Source organism: Hibiscus syriacus, unplaced genomic scaffold (assembly GCF_006381635.1).
Source record: "Hibiscus syriacus cultivar Baekdansim isolate YM2019G1 unplaced genomic scaffold, ASM638163v2 tig00111156_pilon, whole genome shotgun sequence".
Taxonomy (NCBI): Eukaryota; Viridiplantae; Streptophyta; class Magnoliopsida; order Malvales; family Malvaceae; genus Hibiscus; species Hibiscus syriacus.
Window position 1 is genome coordinate 13,030 of NW_024063003.1, and position 19,007 is coordinate 32,036.

Genomic DNA, 19,007 nt, shown 5'->3' on the forward strand with positions numbered 1-19,007 from the left:
GATCCACTGAATGTCGTATTTTGCTAAAAGAAACTCGGGTATCCTAGCTATTTCCCGAGCGTCAAATAAAGGCTAGTTTTATGTCAATCTAACTATCAATGTTGCTACTGTTATGATATTATTTGTTGTTATTTCTTGAAGTCTTATTTACTATTATCCGAGTGTGTTTGAGGTACCTCGGGTCTGATCTAATATTTTTTGAATTATTTATCTAAAATTGTTCGTCAGTACAGATATTGATCCCTTAGTATCGATACCGAACCATTGGTATCGATACCCACTTACTGGTATCGATACCTTACTGACTGATTAGGTTATTTGAATAGATATTATCGATACTCCTAAAGGAGTATTAATACTCTAGCCCTGGGTATTGATATTGGACTGAGTATCGATACCAAATTTAGTTCAATGTTTTTGAAAAATACTCTTCTTAGGGTATCGATACCCCTACCTTGGTATCCATAGTCTATGTGAGTATCGGTGCCAAAATTGTATTCTGCTTAATTGGTCTCGATACCACCCAACGAGTATCGAAATCAAGACCCCAATATCGATACTCTGAGAATGAGTATCGATACTTCCCTTTTAAAATTGCCCAATTTTAAGCTTGAGTGAAGAACAATATCGATACTGTTCATACAATATCGATACCGCTACTACGAAATGCTCTGTTTTGGCTCAACAGATTCAATCTTTCTACCACAAAACCTATAGTGAGGTCCCTAACTAATGTTTAAGTGTTTTATGTGATATTATGGGTCATAAATAGGCCAGAAAACATGTTGAAACACCCAAATCATACATCCACCATGGAAATGCTTCAAGCTCGTGCAACCTAATACATTTTATCTAAATGGATTACGTATGGTAAAGTTGAGTTAGAAATGAGTTACCTGAGTGTCTAAGCTGCTAGAAAGGGGCAATGGCTCAACCCAAGGTAAGTTTTTCATTCCCCCTAGATTTGGAGATTTCTCCAACCTCTTTCTCTAAGCATAACCAAGTGTATAGGTTACCATCTGATTCTAGGGGTTTAGAAAGGTTTAAAAACACTTCTAAAGGTCTATTCTTAAAAAAAACAAATAGGAACTCAAGGGTTCTCTAAACCCTCCTAAACTGTATTTCCAAAACCATGGCCAAACCTTGTATTTGGGAGCTTAAAATGAAGCTAGGAATGCGGAGATGTTGATTCTTACCTTATCTTGATCTTGAAACATTTAGAAATCTATAAAGTTTCTATCTTTTGGAATTAGTGTGAAGAAGAATTTGTAGATGAGAGAAGGGAATAAAATAGGAGTTAATGACCAAATGGGGATGAGGGGCTTCAGATGTGATATTGCCTTCTTTTATTGTTTTTCAGCTGTAATTTTAAACCATGGTCCAATTATACTTCTGATCCTCCTGATTTTGGTTAGAAGTTAAAAATGTCCCTTTTCCCCCTTGTTGAGCTTAACTCAAGCCCAGCTCAAGCCCAACTCCTCTTTAATTTGGGTAAAGGCTTCTTTTAAGCTAAAAATTAATCCAAGGCCCATCTCGGGTTAACCTAAAACTCCTAACCCGAAATATGGGGCATTACGACTCTCCCCTTATAATAAAAATTTTGTCCTTGAAATTTACCTGGATAAAAAAATGTGAGGGTACTAAAGCCACATGTCCTCATTTGATTCCCAAGTTAACTCCTTGACGTCATGGTTCCTCCATAGAACCTTTACCAAAGGAATTCTCTTGTTACTTAACTCTTTCACTTCGATTGCCAAGATTCTGACTGGTTCCTTCGAATAGTTTATATCTGAACTAACCTCTATATACTCTAAGGGTATAACGTTCGAATGATCAGAGCGGTGTTTTCTGAGCATAGATATGTGGAACACATTGTGGATGCACTCTAACTCTGGTGGTAAGGCTAACCTGTAAGCCACTCGTCCGACTCTATCAAGTACCTCATAAGGTCCTATAAAAGGAGTGGTCAACTTTCCTTTGAGCCCAAAGTGGAGTACTTTCTTCCAAGGGGAAACCTTGAGGAACACATTATCCTCAACTATGAACTCAATGTCTTTACGCTTCAAGTTTGTGTAAGACATTCGTCTATCCAAAAGCTTCTCTTAATCAGTTTTGGATCAACTGAACTTTCTCATCTGCCTCTCTGATCAAATCTGGGCCCACTATCTTACCCTTACTGAGTTTTGTCCAGCATAACAGAGTCCTACACTTGCGCCCATACAAGGCCTCATAAGGAGCCATCAGGATGCTCGACTGAAAGATGTTGTTGATGGTAAACTCCACTAACGACAAATAGACCTCCCAACTACCCTCTAAATCAATGACAGTGCACCTGATCATATCCCTGAGGATCTAGATAACTCACTCTGACTAACCATCTCTCTGAGGGTGAAATATTGTGTTGAAGTGTAGTTTGGTGCCTAAGGATTTGTGGAGGGTTTCCAAAAAATGAGAAGAGAATCAATGATTTATGTTTGATATAATGGAGTTCGATACACTGTGCAATCTAACTATCTCATGGATGTACAACTGAGCTAACCTCTCAAGGGTATAATCCATTCTAACTAGAAGCAAGTGAACTGATTTGGTTAGATGGTCAACTATGATCCAAACTGCGTCTTGTCTCGGTCTGGTCATTGATAACCCAGTCACAAAGTTCATTGTCACCCTATCCCATTTCTACTAAGGAATCTATATGAGCTATAGCAAACTTGAAGGAACCTGGTGTTCCGCCTTAACCTACTGACACACTAGACATCTAGCGATGAAATTTGACGCTTCCTTTTTCATAATAGGATCGACGTTCCCCAAATAGAGATGCTCAGTTGGATGAAGTCATTCTCTAACAACTCTTGAATCTGAGCCTTTAATTCTTTTAGTTCTATCAGTGCCATGGGATAGGGAGCAATGAACACCGGAGCTGAACCCAATATTACTTCAATGCTAAACCCCAACTCACACTCGATGATAACCCAACAATTCTTCTAGGATCACATCAAGGAAATCTTGCATTGTGTGGATATCCTTGAGTGTTTGGGTTAAAATTTGGGTGTCGACCATTGAACCAAGAAGGCCTAAAATCCACAATCGATCATCTTTTGAGCTTTGAAAATCGATACTATGCATGGCTGGATGGATCTCTCAATTATCATTTCTAACTTGGTCCTGTCGGCTATTTTGAGTTTAATCTGCCTGGATTTACACCTTAAAATGGCATCGTACTCAGTTAGCCAATCCATCCCCAAAATCATGTCAAACTCTCTGAAGGGTAACTCCATCAAATATGTGGGGAAGGTCTGGTCCTGAATCCTCACTGGGCACCGCCTGAAGATTTTTCCACAAGGATGTCTAAACCTATGAGACTTGAGAATCAAACACCTACCTACAGGTCCTCTTTTGGAATTTCTATCCCTTGAACTAGGTCGGATCAGATGTAAGAGTGGGTGGAACCGGGGTCTATCAAAGTGATGATTGGTAAAGAAAATACTGTAAAGGTACTTGATATGACGTCTACCAAATCGAACTCCTCTCGGGCTCACATAACATATTGTTTGGATGTCACTCTCGACTCTGCACTAGTCACCGATCTAGCAGTCCCATGGCTCTATTGTCCAGACACAACACTACCACCCCTAGCTGGCCCTTATCTTTTCTACACCGACGGTGTCGAACGCTGAGTCGTCGCTGATGCTGTACCCTATGCTTCTGGACAGTCTCTGGCGTAATGATCCATAGATTTGCAACTATAGCAACCTCTGAATCCCAACTGGAATATTCCAGATATCTCTTTCCGCATCGATTACATATTGTATATGTACCCTCTAGACGGTTCACTGGAAACACTCCCCAAAACTATGTTCAATGGTATCCTCCTCGAGTCGGATCTACCCCCATGGCCCGAACTCTACCTAATCTTCCTAAACTAAGATGTTGGAGGCCTCAAAGAACCCTGAATATCCCTGGCCCTTTTATTTAGAGCCTGAGAAGGTCTTGTTGACTCAATGGCTCTCCTAAACAATTTGTCACCTCATTGGACTGTCTAGCTTGTCTCTTCAAAGCCCTCTCAACTGCCTTTGCCTAGCGGGTCAGCTGAGCAAATATCCTAGGAGGATCAGTTGTAAGGTGGGTCAATATGTTACCATGAAGGCCCTCTCTGAACCGGTAACAGCGACACTCCTCAATTGATATCAAATATGTTATATATTTTCTAAGCATGAGAAACTCTCGTTCATACTCCAATACTAAGCGATCACCCTGAGTCAAGTGCATGAACTGCTCCATCAGGTCATCAATATGGATTTGTCCGATGTACTTCTCTCTGAACTCGGTGAGAAACTGCTCCCAATCGGCCTCTATGGCTCCATCTCCATCTCAAAAGTCTCTTACCAATCTATTACATCACCCTTAAGCAGCAAGATGACACATTTTAGGTTACCCACTAGGGTAAGATGTAACTATATAAGGGTGTGAAAATCTTTATGAGCCACTGAGTGGTCTTATTTCTATGGAGTCGCTTTATTGGAGACTAATGAGAAATGGCCATTGGCTGAGCTAGAAGTAATGGTAGGGGAGGTGGTGTAGTTGAAGAACTAGGGAGAGACCTAGCTATCTATATAGGTATGGAGGTGAAGTCTCTGAAAAAGGTCATCACCTCAATCTTCGCATCTACTGGTGCCTTCTGATGAGATGTATCCGAGACGAAATCATCATCGATATCTGAAACTAGTAAGGCTTGACTCTCGTCTCTACTATCCTAATAATGGGTCGGATCATCTTCCATGAGTTATATATGAAATTAGAAAGAGAAAAAGGGTCATTATCCTCATTCGAGTTGTTATAGTACTCTTGACTCCCTAGAGGCATGTACATTTTTAGACACTGACTAACTCTAACCCATAGGTCCTAGGAACTATTAAACCTGGACACTCTGATATCACTAAATGTAACACCCTAATCTAGTATCACCCGAATAACCATTAATTACAATGTTACATGGGACTACCAAAATAGTAACCCAAAAAATTTCTTTTAAAACTATTTATAATCATTAAAAATAAACCATCCATAGCAATAAAAATAAAACAAGATAATATGGGTTTACAAAATGATGGGAAACTCCCAAATTATATCTTAAAATAATATAGTACCAAATGCAAATCAGAGTTACAATTGAATATACATAAGGGTCTATATATAGCACATGTCCTCTAAAGATGACTCAAGACGTACTCTAAAGGTCCCTGAAAATCTTATCTGCTATACTAGAATATTTAGTGATGATAATTTCCCACCAACTGCCCCTAAGATCCTACGCACGAAAACATAATCTAAACGTTGAGCTTACAAGCTCAGTGCCTCACTAAAAACTATATTATACTATATGCATTCACTTAATAAAATGACAAGTGGCACAAGTCTGAGCATACAACTACTGAACCACTAATTTGTGGTTGGCATCATGGTACGACTAAGGGATTTTGCATATCGGAGCTCACGTACCCCTTTAGCATTACTGATATACCATCGGGTACATCTAGAGTGAGATTCGAAATTCATCATCAGAAGTGCATAGTCGCCAACTTACTTCGTCGAGTCTTGGGACATTTACTCCCAGTTGGCCACTGAAGTGCATGACACTGACTTAGATCCACTGACTGTCATATTGTGCTAGAAGGAACTCGGGTGTCCTGCCTATTTCCCAAGTATCAAACAAGGTTAGTTTTATGTCAACTTAGTTATCACCGTTTCTATTGTTTTAATATTATTTGTTGTTATCACTTGAAGTCTTATTTTCTATTATCCGAGTATGTTTAGGGTACCTCGGATATGATCTAATGTCCCTTGAATTATTTATCTAAAATTATCCGTCAGTACTGATACTGGTCTTTTAGTATCGATATTGAACCATTGGTATCGATACTCATCTACTGGTATCGATACCCTGCTGATTGAGTGGGTTATTTGAATAGACAATATTGATACTCCTAGAGGAGTATCGATACTTTGTCCTTGGGTATCGATACTAGACTGAGTACCGATACCAAATTTAGGTTTGATGTTTCTAAAAAATAATCTCGGTATCGATACTCTCCTTGGGGTATCGATACTTTATGTGAGTATCGGTTCCAAAATTATATTTTAATTAACTGGTCTCGATACAACCCAACCAATATCGAAACTGGGACTCTAGTATAGATACTCTAAGAATGAGTATCGATACTTCCCTTTTAAAATTGCCCAGTTTTAAGCTTGACTGAAGATCAATATGGATACTGTTCATACAGTATTGATATCCCTGTTACAAAAGGCTTTGTTTTGGCTCCAAAAATCTTGTATTTCTACTCTAAAATCCATAGTGAGGTCCTCAACTAATGTTTAAGTGGTTTATGAGATATTAGGGGGTCATAAATAGGTCTAAAAACATGTTAAAACACCCAAATCATGCATCTACCATGGAAATGCTTCCAGCTCATGCAACCTACTACATTTCATCTAAATAACTTACACATAGTAAAGTTGAGTTACAAATGAGTTACTTTAGTGTCTAAGCTGCTGGAAAGGGGCAATGGATCAACCCAAGGTAAGTTTTTCCTTCCCCTTAGATTTGGAGCTTTCTCTAATATATTTCTCTAAGTATAACCAAATACATGGGTTACCATATGATTCTAGGGGTTTAGAAAGGTTTAAAAACACTTCTAAAGGTCTAAGCTTCTTGAAAAACATAATGGACTTAAGGGTTCTCTAAACCATCCTAAAACCCATTTCTAAAACCCTTATTTCTTAAAATGAAGCTAGGAATGTGGACATGTTGATTCTTACCTTATCTTGATCTTGAAACACTTAGAAATCTATAAAGTTTATATCTTTTGGAATTACTGTGAAGAAGAAGATGAAGAGGAGATGATGAAAGAAAACAAGAGTTGGTGAGTAAATAGGGATAGAGTTTTCAGACGTGATATCACATTCTTTTATTGATTTTCAGCTTTAATTTTAAACTATGGTCCAATTACACTTTTGGTCCTCCTGATTTTGGTTGGAAGTTAAAAATGGTCATTTTCCCCTTGTTGGGCTTATCTCAAGCCCAACACCTCTTCAATTTGGGACAAGGCTTCTTCTAAGCTAAAAATTATTCCAAGGCCCATCCCGGGTTAACCTAAAACTCCTAACCCAAAATCTTGGGCATTACATCTAGGAGTTAAAACTAAGTTAGGAACACTGTAAACAACTCAAATTTATTAAAAACAAACTTAAATCTCTTAAATCCCTTAAACCTGTTAAAGCCCATTTTGAAAACATAACCAAAACTTAAGATTTCGGGGCTTGCATTGAAGCTTGAGGGATGGAGATTAAGATTCTTACCTTGGTTGATTCAAACTAGGTTTAGAATTCAAAAAGCTTGCTCCATTAACCCACCATTGAAAAGGAAGAAGAAAAGATAAATGGTTTGGTAAGCTTGGGTTCACGTGAAAAACAACTAAAATAAGGAGGTTTTATCTTTCAAAACAAGCAATGGTTAAATTGCTCTTTTGGCCCTTCTCCTTTTATCCCAATTAAAAAGCATCATTTGCCTTTAACTATTGGGCCAAACTTGAGCCCAATACCCTAAAAATTGGTCTAAACTAATTTAAAAGATCTAATGGGTTCTACTTATGGGTATCGGGTTGATTTAAACTACTGACCTGAGATTCGAGGAATTACAATTTTAGTACTTAAACTTTCATTTTTTCAAAATTATGCCTAAGGTTTACTTTTTGTTTCATTTTGATACTCCCACCGTTAAAAACTTAACATACGGGTTGACATGGCATAACTCCAGGCCTCTAGTGGTCAGATGACCAATCCGAATGGTAGAACACGAGAGAATGACGAGTCAACCAACATAGTCCAATTTCAGGCCCATTGGACGGATGACAATGAAGATTAGGGGATGAAGAAATTGAAGATTCCATCGTTGATTTGGGGAGATTGAGATATTCCCGGTGAAATAGAGGTCATAATCACGTACAAAGGGTCAAATACAGGCTGAAAAGTTTGGGCTTTATAGGTCGACGAAGGCGATGACCAGCAATCGACGAGCTCATCTATTAAGTTTATAATAGGCGGGGGTACTAAAATGAAACAAAAATTAAATGTTAGGTATGGTTTTGATAAAAATGAAAGTTTAAGTACTAAAACAGACCAAAACTAATAGTTTATGTACTAAACGCATAATTTACCCTAAATAAAAACTCACAATCTTAATTAAAAAATCTATAAAATATAAGGTAGATTAATCACATTAACTAATCATTCCTTTTAAAATCATCAAAGAGTGAAAAATGATTGTCGAATAAGAAAAATAGTATCATATAATAAAATAATTAAACAATTCAAAGAAAATAAAAAAATACAACAAACATTATTGTTGGCGGTAAATGATAAGCGCCAATACATTAACATAATGATATAACACGATGATATGTTGATAGTTGATCACAACTCAAGTACGACATCCTTACGATGATTGTAGATACCGATCAAAATTGAGAGAATTATCTTAAAAAATTAAAGTATGAACAATATCAACAAAATAACTAAATAATCGTAACTGAAAAGATAATAACAAATCTAATTCATAAAGAGAAAAAAAAACGTGTTATTTATATATATATATATATATATATATACAAAAAAATCTAAAATTTTCATAAAAATATAAGATTTATTAAACAAAACAAAAAAAGAAAACAAAGAATATTAGTAATAGAATAGACTATAGATATAGAAATATTATTGCTCTTTCTTCTTTTATGAGCACATGAACAAAGCTCAGAACCATAGATTTTGGATCTCAGAAGCCCATTTTGAAACCCCAAAGTCTCCATGGATCATTCCATTGGATCTATCTGTATGAACCCGTCAATTTCCTTTTAGAACCCTCCCTGAGATTTTGTTTCGGAGGAAGAACAAGCTAGAGAAGCAAGCAGGCGGAGCAAATCAATACCTAGAACTCGAAGGTGCGGTTTTACTTTTACCTTGTAATGTGAAATACATATACGGAAACTAAGAAATCACATGGGTTTCTGAGAAGTTTTCTTTTTTCGGGACACAAATGTGATTGTAAGAAGGGTAATTCTTGTTAATTTTGTGTAGTTTTATGTTCCATGCTGATGATGTTTTGTTCTTCTTCTTATTGTTTTTCAATTTGTAAAGTTGCTATTATATTACTATATTATGAGTTTTGGTAATATCCATATCCAGAAAAAAATAACAAGCATATCAAAATTCAAAGCTGGAAAATAAGTTTGTTAATACTCCTTTTAGTCTTCTTCGTTTCAATGGCTTTGTTTTCTATAAGGTTTAGTATTTGAATTATTTTATTATTTTAGGAGAGGGAATAAGTTGCTGTGATGTTTTAATGGCTGCTATTCCAACCTCGCAGCGTTTTAGCAGTCGTCAAATGCAGCATTTTGGATATCAAGGTGTTGAAGGAAAACGGCGAACCCTCTAGAAGGGGATTCGATAGCTACCCTTTTGATTCGGCATCTTCCTGAGTCCATTCCTCCTGAAACCCTTTTTCGGCTTTTCTCTCACTATGGTGCATTCGCTGTTCGTCCTTGCTATAGTGGAAAGTAAATGAATTTTAAACTTTTGACGGTTCAGTGTAAATTTTATTCAGTTTGGAATTAGTTTCTAAGATCTTGCACATTGTATGTTTTTATCCTATAGATTCATATTTTCCTCCTTTTGCTATGTAGGTTAAGAAACTGTGCATTTGTGGATTTCAAAAATGAGCATTGGCTTCTCAAGCACACTGTCAATTAAACGGGTAAATTTCTTGCTTAGTTTGTTCTTTTTGTTATCTCCTGTTAGGCGCTAGGTTTTTTCAAATGCACGAGTTATCTCTCACTGGCATTGGATGAGAACCCCTATCTTATTGTTATATATCATGATTGTTCTATTAATTATGTTTTCATGTGTTTATATCGATACAACATCAGAAATCATTAACTGATTATCCTATTTATTTGGTTTCTCAGCCTGAGGTTTCTTGGTAAAGTCTTGTTAGTGGAGAGAGCTAGTAAGCCAACCGAACATAATAAACCTCAGCAAACTGGAGTTAAGCTTGGAAAGGATTTTTCACAATCTGCATCTTCGCTGAAAGATGCCAACTCGACTATAGACCCGAGTCTAGGTTCAAGATTGGGATCAATACCTTCTAGTGAACCCATTGCTCCTAGACTTGGTGTAGACTATCCATTTCCTTCTCACCTTGAGTGAGTCTTTCCTCCTATTTATTTTTCAAGTTTCCTTTTACACTTTATTAGAAGATGCTTGAAATATGAAGGTTCCAATATGATGTCAAGCATTATGCATGCATGGTATAGAATTATTGGGTTCAATTTTTTTGCAACCAGTGCTTAAGCATTTATTCAATAAAGATTTTATAGTTTGCATAGAGTACGTGGTTTTCTTTCTAAATGAAATAAACGTGTCAGATATGAACAAAAGTTTATGCATATTTTTGTTGCAGATATGCCTATCCTCCACCGGATGGAAATATTTTGACCAATATTGTTAATGCACTTATTGCCGTTCCTCGCTTATATACCCAGGTTTTCTTAGTTTCACCTTTATTTTAAACCTACTTAAATATTTCTTAATCTTCTTAGGTTTTATCCTCTGTGTGATATTTACTTCATTATACCGGATTAACCGCAGTTGGATATGTATCTCTTACCATATAGTATCTCTATTTCAGGTGTTGCACCTAATGAATAAAATGAACATTCCAGCTCCATTTCGTATGGCTTTGCCCACACCACCTCTGCCACCTCCAGTACCTGCACTGCAGTCACCACCCCCACCTCCTGCCTCCTCACCTGCAAAGCCTCATTTGGAAGATGCATCTTCTAGTGAATCTGAAATGGAGTCTTCTGATGAGGCAAGATCTTGCTGCTAAATGCTGAAAATTAATAATCACATATTAGATTAAATTAACCAGAACATCTGTGCCTACTTTAGTCAAGTTTAACCCTGTTTATGATTTCATTCGTTGTTCATTGTTCCTTTACTAACGTGTTTGTAGGAGGCCAGTGATAAAGGTGCTCCAAGATCTGCAAGGAAGCATGCAAGGCGAGAAGCTACTGTGGACCCTGCAATTGATAGAAGTGTAGCTCATGAAGCTGTTGGAGTGAAACCTGCCACCCTGATCCCAAAAGAAATCCCGTTGATAAAGAAGAAGAACCCGTTTCTACAGGTCATACTATTATCTAATGGGACTATGTTAGGATGAGCTTTACTCTGTCTAAATTTTAACAATCTTCTTGGTGTTTTCGCAGATCAAAATTGCCCTCAAACAGATTCCAAATGAGCAGAAACATGCTGATCCTGATGATGACTATAAACAGATTTCAGAGGAACCTAATGAGGAGGGTATAGATGCCAAACAATTTGCTACTGCGGATGAACTGGAGAAGGGGAAGTTGCCACCAGAAGAAATCTTATCCCTTCCAATGTTTAAGGAATTGGATCTTATCTCAGCAGATTGCTTTTAGATAGTAGATGAAATCAAATATGCAATTTCCCAAGATTCCATTTACTCATCTGTTGAAGTACGAAAGCTGTTCTTGCAACAAACTATCATGGAAACTAGCTTGAGTTTGTGCATCTGTGAAAACATAAACTGAATCGAGAATCTTGGTTTGTGCAGAACTATACAGCAGGTAATCCTGCTTCTGTGCTGTATATAAAGAACTTGGCAAAAGGATGTTGTTCCTGAAGATTTCTACTTCATCTTTGGTGAGACTAAATGCATTCCTTCTTGATGTATTGAATAGTGGCCTCTTAGCAGCTCAATGACCGTAATAAATGGGAAAATAAGATAATAGTTAACTTTATAACTATGCAGGCTAAAACTGCTCTTTTTAACTCCTTGGAATTCAAGTGCATCATTACTTTGTTCCTTGCTGGTATTAGCAAAATGTTTTTTGCTGATTAAGTCTTGTTGTGATGTAGGATCATTATTTGGAAGCATTGATGCTGCTAAATCCATTCTTAATGTGAAGCTAATTTCCAACTCATTTACATTGCTTTTATAAATTTCATCTTCCAACTTAATTACTGATCTTTTTACTGGAAAATCGACACTTGACTTCACAAACTGATATCAAACTCAAATATCTGAATTTTTTCATTGAACCAAGAGTTGAATTATTGGAATTTGAACATCAGAAGAATATGTGGTTATACTTATGGAAATATTGAGTCTTTCTGTTTAAAATATTTCACTTATATGCAGGTCAAAAAGTGATGTGGTTACCTAATTGCGATGCTGAAAATAATCTTTTGATATCAGGAGGGAAGGATGAGGGGTCAAGCTTTTGTGACTTTTCCATCAGTTGAACTTGCCCATCATGCTTTGGTATGTTGCTCTCAGGTTTTTGTTTTCCTGAGTTTGTCTATTTCGTGTATCCCATAAAAGTTGCCTTAACACCCACTGTTGTCTTTGAGAGAGTGTTTATGTTAACCTAGTCCTCAGCATTTAAAATTCGAGACCAGGGACAAACCGGTGTGAGCAAAATGAAATCTCAAGCCAAACCAGCTAGAACTTAACTTGTTACTTTGGTATTATCAATAACAAAAGTGGGGCAAAATAAATTGGCTCTCTCCTTGAGTTTGTTATCCTCTCAACATTCTGGTTCTTTTACCAAAATAGCCAACCTGGTTCCTTTTCGCCATAAATCTTTTTCTTGTGACAAAGCTAGTGAAGTTAAACATCAGTTCTTATATCCGAAGATAAAAGCTTTGGCTAATAATGTGTTATTAGCCAAAGACAACCTATTGAAGCTCAAAATGGTGTTCTTGAGGCTCTCCTACTTGTATAATTAATACAAATCGCATACTTCTATTAATAAGATTTTAGTTTTATTTGCAAGCGACCTTAAACATCTTCTAAGATAGGTAATTCTTAGCACACTCTTTGTTATTGATTTCTCACTGTAATAGTTACTCCCAGGGAATACTGCTTCATTTTAGGTCTATAAATTCTTTGTTATGTTAGATACGGTGATGAATTTCTCATTTTGTTTTCAATCGGATTATCCTTCTTTGCAAAACCTCGTAAATGGTTATGTATTTAAAGGCAAGCCAATAATAGTCCAGTTCGGCCGGAATTGATATGAGGCGACAGAGCAAGCTCCATATTATCAACTGTGTGGTTTCACATTGGTGATTAAGCCTTATGTTATTAAGCAAGGCGGTTTTACCTCCATAATTTTACAATCACAAGTCCGCATTAAGCGGATATGTTTTTGAAACGAGTCTCTTGCGACTAAAGTTTTCACAGGGATATTTACTTGGCTGGCCTTGAAGGTCCACACCAAAGGTGTCATGTTCAGTGGTGAAAATAGAGCAAAGACGAACAGGGTCTTGCCAACTTGCTCCTACAGAGCTTATGGTAAACCTTCATCATCATTCCTTAGCTCTAATGTAAGTGAAGCCGTTGTGTTGCCCTTGCGGTTTTTCTCCGTCCATCATAAACTGGGCACAAGCATGCTGGTGATTGATTGGAAATAGAAATATTTAGGATTATTACCCTTGATTGTGTTGAGCTTTGTAATCACAATTCACAGTGTAATCTCAGTTTCCCCATTTTGATGATTTATATCTTTTGGTTCTTTTCCTTTTACACGTTAATCACATAATTTAGCATTCATTACTTGGAAGAAACGATAAGCTATCGAAAAGGAAGGCTTACTCTTGTGTTTTAACATTTGAGGTTGTAATATTTACTGTCATAAATTCTCTTTCTTCATTCTCTCTTAATTCTACATTCAAAAAGTTCACGGAAATTCCTGTCTTGTGTGCTAAGCTATGACTCCTGTAATGAAAATCCCAAAGATGTCATTTTCCTTTACCATAACATATGATGGTGTTTACCTGTAAATTCATTTGAGGGTAAACTTGCTTATTGTTGATTTAAGCAAAAATCTGATGTAATCATATAGATATGCACAAGAACAACAAAAGACTGAGTTTATTACTTTAGCATTCAGTGGGGTTCATCCAGTGAGGGGACCGATAAAAAGACGAGATACAATATTTCACAAACATTTTGCAGGAATCATGGTCTGAATTCAGTATCAACATGCAGCCTGAAAATGTTTGCTAGCAGCAATGATCTTCTGTTTGAACTACTTGTTGGTTATCTAATGCCATATCCCCAAAACGACTGCGAAGCAAAAGAGTAGCGCAAGTGCGGCATCTCCTCCTGGGAGGATCGACGACCTGTTGAATTGAAGACGTTAACCAAGAAATGGGGAAAATGCAATGGACAGTAATCTTTATTCTGCCGGGTATATGCAGTAGATTGCTGTATTTAACTATTATTGCATTACCTGAGCTTCTTCCTTGACTGCTGTATGTATGCCATTGCAGGGGGAAGGATGCCAAAGAGAAAGCAGTTTGGGTAACCCCGGCAAAATCAAGGGCTCTCAAAATAGTTGGACGGCAGAAGGAAGCTATGAGAACTGGAGCAGTGAGCACTAGTGGCATTACAAATCTTTCGAATGATTTGAGGTCGGGTTTTCTCAACCTTTGTACATTTTCTGAAGCAGCAATGCTGTTTGATCCAAATGAAGCTTTCCCAAAATTCCCGCTTTCAAGCCGAGTTAAATAAACCACAAAACCAACTCTCCCGGAACCATTAGAGACCAACTGAGACTGATAAGGCATTTGCTTTGCCAACCTTGCTTTCCCTAGAATCAATTCCAAGGTATTAAGAAGTTGCTTAGGGAAGCTTACAGCATATCCTATCAGGCTAGTTGCCAACGCAGAGAGTGCAAAGCCTTGAGCAGCTGATAAAGCAGAAGGATTCACTGATAGTAAGAGGGATATAGGGTCTTTCGGCGAGGTATTTCCAGCCAGTCCTAAAACAATCAAATTCCATGATAGAACCATTAGCTAACGGAACAGCCCCTCCGATCAGTATTGCTTTTCGAGCCTTGACACCGAATTTCCAGGAATCTTGCAAATGAACGGAGTGATAACATGGAATCCTAATGTGAGTACGGTAACAGGAATTGCAGGCAAAATAGTTGACAGATTCCATGAGCCATGAGCAAAGAAGCCCAACACATTTGCTCTGTCCACCGATAAAACAATGGCCACCAATGCGGTTATTGAGAACAGCATGAGAAAGCACAAAAGCTGGTTGGAAACATCAATGGCCTTCAATGGAAAGAACACAATGACAGTCCCAACAGCTAGTGGAAACAAAGCATGAGCTAATACCAAATTCATCCAGGGAAACCATTGACACATCAGTGAACCGATGCCCGAAACACAAGCGACCAACAAAGCAAACTAAGGGAGGCATAAATGACCGCAACAAAAGCACCAAAATTACCCCCTAATGCTTTTGTTGCAAGACCAGTAAAGCTCACTTCTTCAACCCCATCTTCCTCCATTAATGCAAAACTCAGCTCTGCAACAAGAAGGATGGTCGAAATAACATAAACCCAAGACAGAACAATGGCAATGGTTGCTGGAAGTGGACCTGGTTTTATTGTTGCAGCTGGTAAACCCAACATTCCAGGCCCTAGAGCCTTACCAATAATCAAACTAACAGCACCCCAGAAGCTCTTGTCCTTGTCTTGGTGTTGGGATCCTTCTGGCAGCTGATTCTTCAGTGTTTCAACACTATGTTCCTCGTCATCAAGTGAAACAACAGGAAGTGCCGAACTTTGGGGTGTGCATTTGAGAAGCGGCTGGTGATTCTTGGAGGTTAATGTAAAAGAATTAGCATTGAATACTGCTGTGGATAGCCTGTGAGGGTTGGGATCATAAAGATTAAATCTTGACTTCAATGGTGAGTTGAAAATGGATGGATGGTGAGAAAGTAACATATTGGGAAGAAAATTTTGGGGGTAATGGAATCCTCGACAGAGATTCTCGAGTAGTTTCCTTTTTGCCATTTTCACAGTGTTGACATTCTTTGAATGGCGGCTGTTTGGTAGGGAAAGTTATATGGAAGACCTTGGAGGGGATCAAAATGGACCTACAGAGCAACTATGAGAAGAGCAATGAGTTTTTGGGATAAAAAAACTTTTAATCCCTGAACTTAACTTCTATTAACGTGGTCCTTGAAATTTTTCTTCACTTTAGTCCTTGAACTCTGATTTTTCATCTTTTTGATAAAGCCACGCAATCTCAGGATGCGACATCATCAAAAAGACTAAAAATGAAAAAGGCGTCAAGTTTAGGACTGATATGGATTAAAATACAGGAATTAAGATGAAAACAATTACCAGGTTCAGGTATTAAAAGATGATTTATCCTATATATTTTTTCATGATTTATTCCAAAGTCAAGCATGAAGAAAAGGAAGCAGAGCAGCCGTTCAAACAAACAAACAAACTTCGAAGTCATTTTTCATGGGCCAAATTAAAAATGGGCTTACACTCATAAAATAGTAGGTAAATCAAACAATGACTTATTACTTCTTTTTACATTTATATATATATAAAAAGTTAATTACAAACATACTTAAACTATGATTTATATTTCAATTTAATATTTTAAATTTTTTAAATTTTTTAAATTTTGATAATTTACATTATCGTTTTATTAAGTTTTGAATTTTGAAATTTTGAGTGTCGGTATTATGATGTGATTCATTAATAGAAGGATTTAATTTTTTTTAATCTTTGAACTTTAGATAAAATATCACTCTTATGAATCTTTTTATAAACCCAAAATAATTAGGGAAAATTTTAATTTACTATTCTTTTAATTTATTTACTTCTCAAACTCTATCTTGTCCACTTACACCGCACATTGTATTATTGTTCATCTTCTCCATCGCCGCTCACTTGACAGACATGAAACAGAGAACTTTGGGTAAACGAACCTCAACTGCTTACGTCCAAACAAAAATACAACCTATCATGAGAGGCTTGCACCAAATGATTTATAAAATATTTGGAGCTGGACAAACATTTTGAACAATGAACGATTTCATGTTTAATGTTGCACTACTATCGAAATATATTGCCGATGTTTCAGAAATAGTGTGGTTGCAAGCCTTGGTGAAAGAAGTAAGGGTTTCTTTGGAGACCACTTCGGGTGTGTGGATCGATAACACAAATGCTGCTGTGATGAGTGCTGACCATGTCGTCTTCCACGCTCGCTCAAAATATGTGAGTTAGATCTTCACTTTGTGAGTGAAAAAATTGCAGCTGTATGTCTTCATGTCAACTATATACCAGCTCCACATCAAAAGACCATTGAGTTTACCAAGTCCCTTGCTCTTACTGTCTCATTTCGACAAAGGGATAATGCTGTTAATGGTCCTGATAAAATGCTAAACTACAAAGGAGTAGGGTGAATGCTAGTATAATTAGTAGGTGGCAGGTTGTTATGATGGCATATTATACCTGGGTTGCTAGGGGTGTAAACTAGCCGAGTCGAGTTTAAATATTGTTAAGCTCGACTCGACTCGAAAATTCACGAGATTAAAATTTTTAAGTTTGACTCGAACTCAAAATCATGAATTGAAGCTCATAAAAGCTCGTAAAGGCTCAAAATGAAAAAAAAATATTAAACTTAACTCGATTGAAGCCTCAAACTCAAATCGAACATGAACCTTAAATGCATGAAAACCTTACCTTTTATGTTTTAAAAAAATCACATAAATGCTAATATTATTAATAATTTATTTTTAAAAAATAAAATCTTAATATATTGTATTTTTGAGTTACTCACGAGTTTTTCGAGTTGAGTATCAAGTAGCTCGTTTCGACTCGTTGAGAACTCAAGTCGAGCTCAAGTCGAGTCATTCGGTTCAAATATTTGTCAAATTTTAACCGAGTCGAATTCAATTAGCTCGTGATCAATCTCCTCTCATTTACAGCCCTATGGGTTGCTATAACCATGTAAATGTGTAAACCCTAGTGTGAGCACCATAATTAATTAAAATGCGCACAAACTCATGCCCCACGTGAAGCACAAACCCCACCACTATCCCATGTGTTTGCACATCCTTTTTTTATTTGCAAATCTCATCCCATACCCATGCTTTCACCATTTCCAACCTTGTTGTTGCACACCAATGCACAACACCCAGTAGCCCTATATCCCATGTGCAGTTCGGCTCCCCAACATCCCATGCCTCCACGCCTTGCTGCTCTGACACGACTACCAACGCCCCACTCACCTGCAAAAACATAACACAAGGAAGTGGGAACATGTTTTTTATTTGGTTGTAACAGGGTATTTAACCCAAACAAAGATAATGTAAACAGGATTAGGAAAAATCCCACAAAAAATACACTGTAAACTTTGTATTCAAGCAATAACAGACTTCAAAGGATATCAATTACTTACTGTTTTTTTATTTTATTTTTATTCATATTCGAATGATTTTTCCCTCTGATATATTTATTTCGAATCCTTGCATGTTCGACTAGGATGAGTAGAGTTTCCTTTGATTTTCTTCAGGTATTGTAATACGGATATTTATCCAGAAAAAAACCAACATATATATGCATTTTTATTACTCTCGAATCTAACCTAGGTGCCCATAAATAACATAAAATAATATAGAAAATAGGATGAGTAGATCGAAAATTTACCTGAGAAATGGAGGATTTTTTAGTCGGTTTTAGGGCTCCGACCACCGCATATGGTGGTCGGAGCGATGGGGTTGCGGCGGTGTTGGTTTCCGGCGAGGGTCCTCGCCCGAGTGGGGAAAAGGGAGAGTTGAGAGTGTTTAGTTTTTTTAGGGGTTGGGGTTTAAAATGAAATGAAAGGAGGTTAAAGTGTGTTATATAAGGTTAATTAATGGGTTATCTCGCTTTAGGTCCCCTTAGTTCTTTCTGCGTTTTGCATTCTAGTCCCAAGAGAGGGATCATTTATGTCATTTACTGTTTTTGTACATGTGTTATTACTTATTAGACTATTTGCTAATTAGGCCCCCTAAATTTAAGTGCATTTGTATAGAATAGTCACTAATTAATCTTTTTATT

General features: G+C 37.1%; 1 protein-coding gene, 1 long non-coding RNA gene and 2 pseudogenes across 2 annotated transcripts; 2 read left to right on the plus strand and 2 right to left on the minus strand.

The window, feature by feature from the left end:
* Positions 1-1,640: 1,640 nt before the first annotated feature.
* On the minus strand, positions 1,641-2,081 carry LOC120154964. The gene has a single exon (XM_039166566.1). The coding sequence runs from the start codon at positions 2,079-2,081 to the stop codon at positions 1,641-1,643; it is 441 nt and encodes a 146-aa protein (XP_039022497.1).
* A 7,301-nt stretch (positions 2,082-9,382) lies between these two features.
* LOC120154971 lies at positions 9,383-11,501 on the plus strand (annotated as a pseudogene).
* On the plus strand, positions 11,502-12,751 carry LOC120154973. The gene is made up of 3 exons (XR_005518925.1): positions 11,502-11,594; positions 11,693-11,781; positions 12,281-12,751. It is a non-coding gene; the product is annotated as an uncharacterized LOC120154973 (long non-coding RNA).
* A 1,438-nt stretch (positions 12,752-14,189) lies between these two features.
* On the minus strand, positions 14,190-15,973 carry LOC120154963 (annotated as a pseudogene).
* Positions 15,974-19,007: the final 3,034 nt, after the last annotated feature.